This window comes from Falco peregrinus, chromosome Z (genome assembly GCF_023634155.1).
Source record: "Falco peregrinus isolate bFalPer1 chromosome Z, bFalPer1.pri, whole genome shotgun sequence".
NCBI lineage: Eukaryota > Metazoa > Chordata > Aves > Falconiformes > Falconidae > Falco > Falco peregrinus.
The window spans coordinates 58,451,076-58,464,088 of record NC_073739.1 but is presented as its reverse complement, the minus strand read 5'-3'; the positions used below and the strand labels follow the sequence as shown (position 1 = coordinate 58,464,088).

Here is a 13,013-nt window from a genome sequence, read left to right as displayed (position 1 = left end):
ATAGCAGTGGGTGATGAATATGGTTTGGCAAGTACTAACAATGATAATTTTATCAAGTTCACTGGGAGCAGGAGTCACTATCATGATTTGGAATTTACAGTCTGTGCAAGTATATGACATCACACTTTGGGCCATCAAGTTTTTGTATCTGTAGCCGTTGCAGTGGCCTGCCTGCAGCCCGGCTTCACACTGATAGAGGCCACAGGAGCAGCACTGTCCCCGCTGCTGCAGGGACGGAAGGAAAGCTAAGGCAGATTGGGCCTGCCTGAGGAAAGCACTGCTGTGATTAACAGCTGATTGCTGGGTTATGTACGAAAGTGCTACTGCAAATACTGTGAAAATCCTGGCAACTAATAGTTGGTTGTCTCAAGTGTATTCCAGCTCTTGAACACACGTACCATTCATGGTGCTCAGGACGCCAAATGAAGTTAGCTGCTTAAACGTGGCCGTGGAAGCGCAAGAATTAGAAAAAGGCATTGATTTCAGATGACACATAGGTCAGCGCATGCCAAGAGCACTTCGTGGCTCTGCTGAACGATGCGCTTGACACGGCCAGAACCAGCGGCCCCACGCCAGCGAGGAGCCACAGGGTACCACCGGCCGCGGCCGCCGGCGTGGGGACAGCACCGCCACCCCAGGCAGACCACCGCCCCGCCCCAGCGGCGCCGGCGGGGACCCGCCTGTCCCTTCTGCCACCAGCCACGCCCATCTTACCCTGCTCGAGGGGCTGAGCCTGCCGGGGACGGGCCCGCCCCCCAGCCCCGCCCCCAGCCCCGCCCCCCAGCCCCCGCCCCGGCTGTCGGTGCCGCCGGCGGGGGAGCGAGGCGCCGCCGGGGCAGGCCGCCCCAAGATGGCTGCCGGCGCCTGGTGTGAGGGGAGCTGCGCGGCAGCCATGGGGGAGCAGGGCGGCGGCAGGGACAGCGATAGCGACGAGACCATCGTGGAGGGCTCCCTGACGGAGAGTGATGTGGAGGAAGGGGAGCTCATTAGGAGGAGGTGGTAACGCGGTGCCGCTCTCAGCTGCGCGTATCAGTGCGAGCGCGGCGGCAGGTGCGGCGCAGGGAGCAGGGAGGCGACCCGGGGAGAGGTGGCCCGCCGCCCCCCGCCCCCCTCCAGCCCAGCGGTGGGTTTGATCACTGGAGAACACCATCCAACCACACACAGGAACCGTCCCTGCCTGCAGTGGACATGCAGTGCAAAGCAGCTGTCCCCGGTTATTTCACAAACGCGTGTTTTTAGGTTTTGGGTTTTTTTTCTCCCCGCCCTCAGAGCAGTTGTGCGTGCCCTTGGGCCCAGTGGCTCTCAGCGCTGCATGTGGCCCTGTTTATCCTGTGTGCCTGCGTGGGCTCCGAGCTGCGGCCTCCAGACCCTCCTGAGTAGCATTTTAGTAGAATTGAAACGCCTCAGCTCCGAGCGAATAAAGAAAACACTATTAAATACAATTGCTGCTGATGTTATTTCTCCACAACTTTAACTTGACTCCATTTTCATGACATGATCTCTTGTGTTCTTTAAGACATGGCAACTCCAAGCAGCTGCACTTCTTTGTACTAGCTTTGTGGCCCGGTATTGGCTTGGAAATATGTAGATTGGTGATGTAATGTACCTCCCAGACTAAGGTTTTCCTGTGCAGGGTATCTGGTATATCCTCACAGCCTGGGGGTCCTTCACCGTTGGTGTTAGCATTAGAGGTGCACTTGTCACTGCCTGGCGAGTGCTGTCCCCACAGCAGAGGCTCAAGATGGCTGCCCTCAGCTGTCCTTGGGTTCATAGGGCTGAAAAGCAGAGCATACAACTGATTAATGGCATTATTATTATTATCACTATTATTATAACTATTATAACTATTGTTATTATTTTATTTTATTTTATTTTGCAAAGGTTGCCATTTAATTATAAGGACATGGCTTTGACAACTGAAATAATTAATAAAGGTAGGACAGAATTCTTTTTTCATTCTGTGTTGTTTTTTTCCGTGAACTATTGCTGTGGCCGTTGCCTGAGTCCATGTTATTTCAACTTAAGTGTTGCATGAAGTTCATGCCTAATGAACTGCGTGTGCACTCATTAGACCCACAGTTTTAGATTATATTTTAGAAGAATGACCAGCACATTTTTAATACTTGAAAAACAGGTTTGCTCTTTATTTCTCCATTCTTCATGTGCACTATAACAGGATTCCTGGCTTGGGAAGTATTTGAACTTTGATGCAGGGATATCCTTTTTATTTAGATATGTGTATTGTGTTTCAGCAGAATAAAATAAATAGAATCAAAACACATAATGGTCATATAAATGGAATCTATACAGATAATAGTATGTAACTATAGTTGCATGTGTTATTTAAAAAATAATATTGTTAATATATCCTTTCTTTTTAAATTTAACATACAGTGTTTGGGCAGTGATATTTAGGTGCATGATTTTAAGTGTACTATTAAGTTACTTTAAAAATAAAGGCATGCACGCTCATTTAAAGCTTTAAAATCTTCCTCAGTAACTCCCTTAGAGCAGGTTGCATGAGCAAGCATGTTGGCATTATGTAATAGTTTTACTGGTACCTCCTTGGTATTTTTATGTGATACGTTTAACCTGCATCTTGTACATTCTACTCCAGCAATACAGAGACTACCTAGTCTGTTAAGTGACACAAGGTGCTATTAGTGTTCTTCCAGATTTTTTTTTGTTTGGCCTTTTACCAATTCGAAGACCTGAGTGGACAGTCTTTTCTTATCCACTTACTCTTGAGTTAATACAGATCTTATCTACAGCCCACTGAAATCTGCTGAAACTGTTCCTATGACTGTGAATTCTGAATCTGAACCTTTCATAGTTGCTCAATAGTTTTTTCAGAGGAAAGAAGCATCATCTGATTTTGAAAGTACCTGTGGTTATCCCCTGGAGTTAAAACGTGGTAACATCCAACACACATGGTTTAAGGCATGTTTATTTGGCTCTTTGTTCCGTTTATGGAGTGGGGATTTGTGTGAGGGTTAGGTGGAGGTTTTTTGTCTGCAAATGTAATAGATGATACTTCTAGCACTCTGCCTGTGATATTTTAATTTCAGTAAGTTTATGTGTTCATGTATTTGTGCATATTTGTGCAGGAGCAATTTGGTGATGAGATACATAACAAAGATTAATTTGACAGCTATTTTATTAATGTTAGTAACAACGTTTTAGTTTTGAAACCTAAGGGTCCAACCTTGGAGGTTCCCCCCCCACCCCAAGAGAAGTTTTTCCTTTGCATAGTCATTAAAGAAAGTATTCTATATGGGAGTACAAATATTTTTAGTGAAATGGATCAGGCAACTTACCAAAATTGCAGTTGTTAGTTTAAAAAATAAGAGGAAAGTGTTAATCACCAATCCAAACTCAGGGAGGATTCCAGAACACTAAGTGAAATAATAAATTCTGACCCCAGCTGCTTTTATTAGTTTCTGACCTCTCATATGTCGAGTTTCAAAATGTAGTTAGGTAGACTGTTCAACCACTTAAATCCATTGCCTATCAGAAGCTTTGATACATATTCCTCAGTTACAGAGTTATGTTGCAATTTATGGAGTTATGGACAGTTGTGAAGAAATTAAGGCAATGGAAACTTCCTTTAGTTACTGTGTTTTTTTCTGTTTGTTGTTTGTTTTTCCTAGGACCTTCCTCTCCAGAAATCTCTTTTATACAGAAATTTTGTGGTAACACATATAGTCAGGAGGAAGAACAGATAAATCCAGTAGGTATAAAAATTGTAAGTCTCCTGCTACACATATTTAACTATTAATTATTAATAGGCCCACTTGGTCTCCTATTCTTTATGTACAAAAGGGCCTGGTGGCTCACAGCTGAAATTAATTTGTTGGCAAGACAGTTGTAAGGTGTGTGGCACATTCTCTCTAGTAATGTATCAAATGTATCTCTTCCCTGGTATTTCATGAAGGTATAACCTTTCAAATTTGAGGAACAAGCCAGTAACAAAGACGAAGAAGCCATGGAGCACAAACTTTTTAGTACGTTCCCTTCAGGAACTGAAAGATAACCATCTAGGTTAATCATGCAAGCATATACCTTTGGCTACTCATTATGAGATTAGCTGTGATCCAACGATTGGACAATTTTTGTTTAAAAAAGAAAGACATAATCTGAAGTGCAGAATAAAATGTCTGCTTGCATGATGATGGGGTAATTCTTCTGCTATATGGATAATTCTGCATTCCTGATTTACTAATTAACCTACATTTTAATATATTTGGTGCAGTTGGTAGCTAGCCTATAAACTTCTCTTTCAGTTCATTTGAGCAATCGGCTTTCTACCTATGTTGCCTTCACGGGCACGCAGTGACCTGGCTCAGGAACGGCACGGCGGCCGACCCCTGGCCGTGCGGTCCATCAGCTCGCAGACACCAATGTGGTGGATGGCAAATGGCATTTATTGCTGAACGACGTGACACTATATAGCCTAGGTTTACAATGTCACTTCTGTCTGCTTACATCATAAACTAAAAGCTGTTGGCTACCTGGAGGGGGGCCCTATGTTTCCATACAGCGCGAGATCTTCCGGCCGCCAGGCCCTACCTAGCAACATACCTACCTATGACACACTCGTGAAACCATTAGAAAGAAACAGGTTTCTACTTTTTAACTGAGATTGTTTTAAAACCTGTGATTGTTACACTGTCTTTAGCGTTGTGGATTCACCAGTCCAAAGACCACTATATATGTAGCCTTATTCCAGTATAAGATGTTTTTTTAAAAGAACAAAACTGCTTCCTAGATGACAAAAAAAAGAGATGCTCCTACTGAAGTGAGTGTTTTTACACAGCATTGTAACATTGCAAATTACTTTGTCTCAACCAAATAGTTTGGATAACTCACATTTTTTTTTTGTTTGGGCTTTGTTGGTTTTTTTTTGTGTGAGACCTCCGTAGCTTGCTGCTGGCAGCTTGGTCGCACGCAGCATGGGGACAGTATAACATTTAAATCTTTACTCAGTGCTGTAAGGAATGGCATTGGCCTGTTGTCCTTGATACTTGCATATATAGATTGCACCAGTGTGGCTCTTCAGCCACTCTGAGAGCCAACATGGAATGTGCTTGTGTAGAAGCTTGCTTTCTACTGCATCCTCAGAAATGATCTTGTGTGAATACAGCGTCTTGATGTGATGTGATGTAAGGGTGATGCGGCCCAGAGTGGCTGTGAATTTTTTCAGAAAATATACCATCTGTTCCTGTTGTTCAAAGAGTCTTGGCTTTCTTTGTACTTCACATGGTCAGGGGAGGAGGCTTGAGATACATAGTCCTAGCTTCGATTCTACCACGTAGGATTGTAAAAAAGACTTTTCTTTCGCTAGAGATGCTGTAGATACACGGACAGGTTTTGTAGGATTCAGGTTCTCCCCAGCTGACAAGTCGTTTCCATTATCTATTCTATGGCTTGCTTGTTCAGACAGGCCTTGTGATTGTAAGTTTGTGCTTTCACCTTTTTCAGGCTTTCTTTTTTTGCCCAGTTTGTTGAAGTGCACCTAAAATTGTTAGGTGGCACTTAGAACTTTTAAGCATTAGTCTTTTTTTGGAACACATCCAGAGTCCCCTCAGGTAGTTGACTGTATAAATAAGTGCTCAGATGAGAAAAATCAGTTGAGTTTTGCAGGAATTTCCTTGCCTAAAGCAAGAGAGTAGGACAAAAGGCTGTTCCTAGTACCTGCAGTCAGTCACCACAGATGCTATTTGTGTAACTTTTATGATTTGAGAGACCTATCAACCAATTGACAATACACTGGTTTTGCTAAGAACCTAATTTTTAGCAGACAAAATAGCTCCTTCTCCTTCTGAGGTACCGTGGTAGTTCATTAAACTTTAGTCATCTATCTGAGCAATGTTAGCCAGTCAGAGAGTTTTAGTAGCAGTTCTGCTATCCTCCTGACCTTGCTTGGTCTCTGGATAATGTTGTGTGTAAATACCAGACTGATTCGTTCAAAGGGTGTATTTGGCAAAGTCAATAACTTTCTGCCAACTATCCCATTGCCATATTTTGGAACATCAGGCAATAATTGTTGCACAAACTGTTTCTAAAGAACCTGTTCTGTTCCAGGGAGCCTTTTAGCAGTCCTTTCTACTGGTTGATCTCTGCATGTTGCTCTTTAGGTCATTGCTAAGACGGTTGCTTTTACTGTGTTGCTAATATCTTGTGCAAGCCAAATAAGTCATCACTTGGTACCTACACCAAGGTGTTATTTCCCAGAGTTTTCCTAGTGCTGTGAATGATCTCCACTGTATGTCGATGATTTGTTTAAAATTGCAGCCAGTATGCTGATAGTCCAGTAGTGATACCCAGACTTCGGCTCATCTGGAAGAGAACCATTCTGCAGCTCACTTGCCTATTTTAATCATTCCTGGGTTGCCGTAGACTTTATATGAAGGCTTTTCTTTCCATAGTAGAGGAAATCTCTTCGTTACCAGTCAGAGGTGCAAAAAGTGGATCCAAGCTCCTTTCACTAAGGAGTTTGAATGCAGCTCCTACTTCTGACATTAGCTCTCTCCTTACCCACATGTGCTTTCCTGTGTCTGCATGTGGCCGTCCTTCCACTTAGAGCTTGCTGATGTGCAGATCTTGTCAGCTAAGTTCCATAATTCTGCCTTTTCCAGGGATATTGGAAGTTGTACACTAAATTCCACAGTCTCTTGAGCAGCACCCTGTCTTATTTAATGAAAAGAGGGGGTTTACCCCCCAAAAATGTTACAACTGAGAACTGAAATAAAAATAGCTTCTGTTTTGGTCTTTTGATGTATAAAACACCTGAAGTTTAAAGCAATCATATCTTACTTGCATAGGTATGTTTTCGTTCTGGGTGAGTGTCGTCTTTGTAGTCTTAATTTATTTTTCAACATTTTTCCCAAGCAGCGCAAATAAAAAAAAGATTTAAGTGGAACAGGTTTTGTATCTTATTAGTAATGTGTGTACCGATCTGATTTAAAAATTCTGTTTCCCAATTCAATTATAGAAGGAAGAAGATAAGCATGTAATAAAGCTGAAAAAATAAATAATGAAGTACTTTGTTTACTAACTTGTTAAATATTTTTTTTTTCATTCAGATACCTCAAAAGGCATATGCATCTGACCAGTCTCAGCCTCTACTGCAGTGAGTATAATACATCACACAGGAATTCCAGTCAGACATACTGTGATTAAACAATTCCTTTATTTTCCATTTGTATATTATTTTATTCTTTGTGTTCCATTGTGAAGTGATTTTCTTGTTTGCTTAGCGAAGCATCCGTATTTATGTCAGAGGTAGTTCTGTGTCTGGTGTGGCTCAAACTGTACATGCATTTGGTTTTATTGATGGTGTTACCTTTCATTGTATAAAGGCATAAGCAACAGGAATGACAGTAAACTGCTCAGGGAAAAGCATTAGACAAATAAATAAAAATATGTAATAAATAATGTTAGACCTTTTGTTCTTCAAAGCTATGAAAGGATTTCAGTAGAAGATGGATTTATAATAGAAATACAGAAAGAAGTAATAAAAAATAGGAAGGGTCATTTTTTCACTTAGAGAATGAATGTACAAATAGAACTCTGCTTAGGAAATCTTGAAGTCTTAATTACTGCATGTCCTTGCAAAGAGAAGTATGCCTCTAAAATAACTGCAGTTGTTTCCACAACTAATTGTAAGTACAAAACTTCATAAATAAACTCAAAGTACTGTAGAAATTTTCTTAAGCTGAGCAGGTACAATTCTTTCTCAGTAAGGACTTTTTCTTGTATTATTTAATTCTAGGGGTTGGATGAAGCATCTGTCACTTACTGAAAATATTTCTAAGTCTGGTTATTCACTAAATCCTGCAGTAGAGGGGAAGCAAAATAATTCCGTAGGTATGTTGTATTTTGTACAAAACTGGAAGTTGTTCTAGCTGAAGGTGAGTATCCATGTAGGTTTTATTCAGGATTTAACTATATGTGACCTTTACAACAGTTCTTTGGTTTTCATAGTTGTAGTCCAAGACAACTATGTTAGGATTGTTTGGAGAAATGACTCTTTTCCCAAGCCATTGTTATATTTGCATCTTAAAATTATTTCATTGCTGTGGCATATTCTGACAAAAGTTGCAGGCCACATGGTACTCAGGTGCCATATGGATGTGTAAGGTAAGCGTGGATGTAACAGTCATTGGGGGTTCCTACATGCTTCTTACTAACATATCCAACAATCAAAGGCATCTGTAAGAAAGGAGAAACAAAAATGCCACTGGCCACTCAGAGATAGATCTGTCACCTGCTGCTACTTCAGTTGTACTTCTGTTCCTCTGTGCTCCAAAACTGCTGCATCTGTTTTGCTGTCTCCCTATTTGAGCTGATTTTTGCTAACCCAATAGAAAACTATTCACTTTATTTCTGATTAGGAAGTTCCCTGGGAATCGCATGAATGTCAAAACACAGGGGTGGAAGCAGGGAGGTTGGGACCAGCCCTTTTCAGAGGCAGTAAATTATTATATTGTTGTAGCTGTATTGTCTAATTGCATTGTAATTACAGAGCGCAGGGCATAGGTCTTATCTTATGAAATGGGCAGCAATTCCATCTGCTGATGGCCTCTGGAAGCACAAGGCCCTAAATCACCAGTGAATAAATATGACAGAATAGCCCTGGAATACAATTTATTGACTAACAGAGCCTAACTAGAAACCTTATTGTCAGTTCCACTTAGGGAACATGATTACAGTGATTTTTAAGGTTTGAAAATTCAACCTTAATCAGGAAGTGAGGCCATTTTATTAGAGATTCTGAGAACTTTCAGAAGTGGCAAGTACAACTGAAATATTTCTTTACTCTCCTAAATATAGATATCAAATTGAATGGTTTCCAGAAAAATCCAGAAGAAAAGGTTAGTGTATTTTTACAACTGAATGTATGTGAAATATCATTTAATTTAATGAGCATTAGAGAATATTTTACTGAAAAATACCTGGTTCTTTCATGTTAAAAAGCAGGCATATAGCTGTTGAAACTGACACTGAGCACATCAGGTAAAAACAAGAGATAACCTTTGTTTTATGCTTTTGGGGTAGAAACTGGAGTTATTAATCTTGCAGGGCACAGGGGTGGGAGCATAGCAGTAACAGTGAAGTAGGAAAGACATAACTGTGACGCAGAATCTATAAGGGCTGTTATTTAAGCTAAAGTAATGAAGACTTCTAGTAGCTTAAAGCATGTTTTCGACCAATGAAAGTTATGGGAGAGGCATTAAGAAGGTCTTTGAGGAGGAACAGAGTATCCCTGTTGTTCTCTTAGGGAGTAGTGACTGACTTGTGGACAAAAATAGGTAGCACCAGTTGATACATCTCTTTAGTAATCCTAAAGCTGCTCATGAGTGACAGGTTTCACTGCTGTGAGGTAAAAGTGAGGGAATAGCTTTACCTTTTCCCTCATTTTGCCAGCTTCTTTCTCAGTGAAACTGAAACGGGGATGATTCCACTCCAGTGTGAGCCTATCTACTTGGGTGTTGCAAGGTACTGCTTGTTTTCCTTGCTGTGAGTTTCTGCTGCTTTCTTTGGGCCAACACTAGCACTTGTTTGACCCCCAGTGTGGAGCAAGTTTTGGGGAGCAACTGTCAGATGCTGTTCAGTTTTTTAAAAATGTGCTTAGTTTTCAGCCAGTTTATCTTTTCAGTCCAGCTCCCCAGAAGATTAGGTAAGTGCCAGTGCAGCACAAGAGAGGATGTGGAAATGTACAGCTGAAGGCAAGTGGAAGGTTAGGGATTGTATAAACACTAATTTAGATAAGCTTAATGCAGTCTGAATGTTAGGAGCGTAGTTCACAAATAATACTGATTAGTTTAGTAATTATCTGCTTACAAGCACTGCTTTTGCACATAAAAGAAAGAAAATCTTGGAGGAAAGAAAGAATTCCCTGACAGCTTTCAGAAAGCACAGTAGCAAAAATTCAACAATATATCCGTGTGAACCATTCAACCCAGAAACACCTTGAGCAAAAATTTAAGGTTTTGCAACCACCGACCTAAACATCCAGTGGTCAGATATTTTCTTGATTCCTTTCTACTTCCCCTCTCCTCTTTTCCTTTCCAGCACTCTTTGCATTCTTGGTTTGCAGTCAGTGAAGTCCAGGCAGCAGTGAAGGACTTGAGCAGATTTCTTTCCAGTTAGTAGAGGAAGTGCTGGCAGCATTTAATGAAGGGATTCTTGGCCTTTGCCTCTATATGTTGTTGTCTGCAGCCGCAACGTTACTTGTGTCTGCTCTGCTACCTCTTCATTGTTCTCTCCTGTTGCCCTTCTGAGGCACAATGACCTCTGTGCTTTTTGATTTCTAGTCTAAATTCACCCCTGACCAGTTCATTGCTTTCAGGTCTCTGCTGGACAAAGAAGCTGTCATTGAAATTTGCTTTGTTGCTGTTTCTGCAGCAACTGCTCCTTACTTCCAACTTCCAAGTAACTGCTGTTATCAATTCCTATTGCAATGTCATGGACAGTTTTGAGGATTTCTGCAGCACTAGTGACATCAGCTGCCTGGGTCCTATAGAAATGAGAGGACCTCGGGTATATGTAATGCTTGCTGCCATCAGCAGCTTCTTAGGAAGCCTCCCATTAACTTACGGAGGATACCTGTTCCAGTATTTGTTCTCTGACATCCCAGTATGGAGCGATTTACAGCAATATGCACTGTAATTGTCTGCTGAAATAACCAGCTTAATGCAGAGACCATAGCATTATGGCTGTTTAATCTAGTCCCATAGATTTGTACCTGTTTAGAGTTGGATATAAATCAGTTTTGTTTTCCTTTTTTCAGGAAGCCTGATTACAGTTGATGTTGGGGAAAAAACAGTGCTTGCTAAAATTCACCAAAAGCAAATTTGAGACCAGTATGGCAAATTGTTCATGTCTTATAGCAAATACAATTGATTACAGATCAGGTATCCCTTCTCATAGAACAAAGAAAAAAATTAAATCCCCATGGCTATTTCTTTTTGAAAAATATACGGCTACCAATATAGAACTATAATACCAAGTTTATTAAATGAGACATTCTCGTTGTACAGAATTAGTTAAATAGAACACAATCAAAATGCATTGAAACAAAGATTGCCTATCACTAGTCCCTGGAGAATAGGCAGATTGAATGCCTTGAGAATATCTCCAGAGACAGTATTTTAGGAGCCTGGAGTAGGAAGGTTGGAAATAATTGTGAATTACTCTTTTTGCATGTTGACTAATGTTGGCACTGGCAAGATCTGACTGCTGCAGGAAAACCTTTTGTGAGAGGAAACAGTGGTCATCACAGGCTATTCACAGCTAGGACAGACACCTTGACAACCAGTCAAGTCACTGGACATGTTATTTTATCTATTCCTGAAAATACAAGACAAATTTGTTAAATCCTGACACCATAAAGTGACCCTTGCTGAGTTTTCTTGATCTTGATGATATAGCAGCTCTGATTTCTGTTGTGGTTTGTATGTCAACAGTGGGGCCAGTACTGTTAAACACCTCCATTTGTGACCTGGAAAATGGAACAGCATGTACCCTTAGCAAGTTCAGAGGCAGTGCTGGAGTGACTGATACACCAGACAGTTGTGTTGCCATTCAGAGAGACCCAGACAGATTGGAGAACTGGGCAGAGAGGAGTCTCATGAAGTTGAGTAAGGGGAAATGTGAAGTACTGCATGTGGGGAGGAATAACCTCAAACATCAGTACCCACTGGGGACCAACTGGCTGGAAGGTATCTCTGCAGAGAAGGTCCTAGGGATCGTGGTGGACAGTAAGCTGGCCTCGAGCCAGTGATGCACCCGTGTGGCCAAGAGGGCAAACAATATAGTGGGCTGCACTAGGAAAAACATTGCTAGCAAGTCGAGGGGGCTGGTCCTCTACTCAGAACTTGTAAGGCAGCCTCTGGAATACTGCATCCAGTTCTGCATCCTCAGTACAGGAAAGATACAGACACATTGCAGCGAGTCCAGCACAGGCCATAAAGATGATTACAGGGCTGATGCATCTAGTTCTCTAAGGCCTTTGATGTGGTCCCCTACAACACCCTTCTCTAGATTAAAGAGAGGATTTGATGGATGGATGGTTTGGCGGATGAGGAATTGGTTGGATGTATGCATCCAGAGGGTAGGGGTCAATGGCTCGATGTCCAGGTGGAGATCAGTGACAAGTGGTGTTGCTCAGGGGTCACTATTGTCACCAGTACTGTTTCATATCTTCAGCAATGACATAGACAGTAGGATCTAGTGTACCCTCAACAGGTTCGCAGGTAACAGCAAGCTGAGTGGTGCAGTTGACGTGCCTGGGGGCTGGGATGCCATCCAGAAGACCTGGACAAGCTCAAGAAGTGAGCCCATGTGAACCTCAGGGGGTTCAGCAGGGCCAAGGGCAAGGTCCTGCCCCTGGGCTGGGGCAATCCCCGGTATCAGTACAGGCTGGGGGGTGAAGGGATTGAGAGCAGTGCTGTGCAGAAGGACTTGGGGGTGTACCAGTGCATGAAAAGCTGGCCATGAGCCAGTAATGTGTGCTCACAGCCCAGAAAGCCAGCCAAATCCTGGTCCGCATCAAAAGAAACGAGGCCAGCAGGTCGAGGGAGGAGATTCTGCTGCTCTACTCTGCTCTGGTGAGACCGACCCCACCTTGGAGTACTGCATCCAGCTGTGGAGCCCTCGGTGCAGGAAAGACATGGACCTGTTGGAGGGGGTCCAGAGAAGGGCCCCCAAAATGATGGGAGGGGTGGAACACCTCTGCTGTGAGGAAAGGCTGAGAGAGCTGGGGTTGTGCAGCCTGGCAAAGAGAAGGCTCTGGGGAGACCTTGTAGTGGCCTTTTGATACTTAAGGGAGACTTTTTAGCAGGGCCTGTTGTGATAGGACAAGGGGTGACGGTGTTAAACTAAAAGAGGGTGGGTTCAGACCAGTTGTAAGGAAGACATTTTTGTAATGAGGGTGTTGAAACACTGGCACAGGTTGCCCGAGGAGGTGGTAGATGCCCCATCCCTGGAAACATTCAAGGTCGGGTTGG

At 42.5% G+C, this 13,013-nt stretch overlaps 1 protein-coding gene across 2 annotated transcripts in view; it reads left to right on the top strand.

Annotated features, from left to right (window-relative positions):
- The first annotated feature begins 784 nt into the window (after positions 1–784).
- The window catches only part of ANKRD31 (ankyrin repeat domain 31), a 75,471-nt gene continuing 63,242 nt past the window's right edge, over positions 785–13,013 (top strand). For both annotated transcript variants that reach the window (XM_027796625.2, XM_055790316.1), the window contains exons 1-6: positions 785–996; positions 1,882–1,934; positions 3,651–3,730; positions 7,086–7,132; positions 7,775–7,869; positions 8,836–8,876. In XM_027796625.2, coding sequence (XP_027652426.2) covers positions 851–996; positions 1,882–1,934; positions 3,651–3,730; positions 7,086–7,132; positions 7,775–7,869; positions 8,836–8,876 — 462 coding nt within the window. In that variant the 5' untranslated portion in view covers positions 785–850. The remainder of the gene's footprint in view (positions 997–1,881; positions 1,935–3,650; positions 3,731–7,085; positions 7,133–7,774; positions 7,870–8,835; positions 8,877–13,013) is intronic.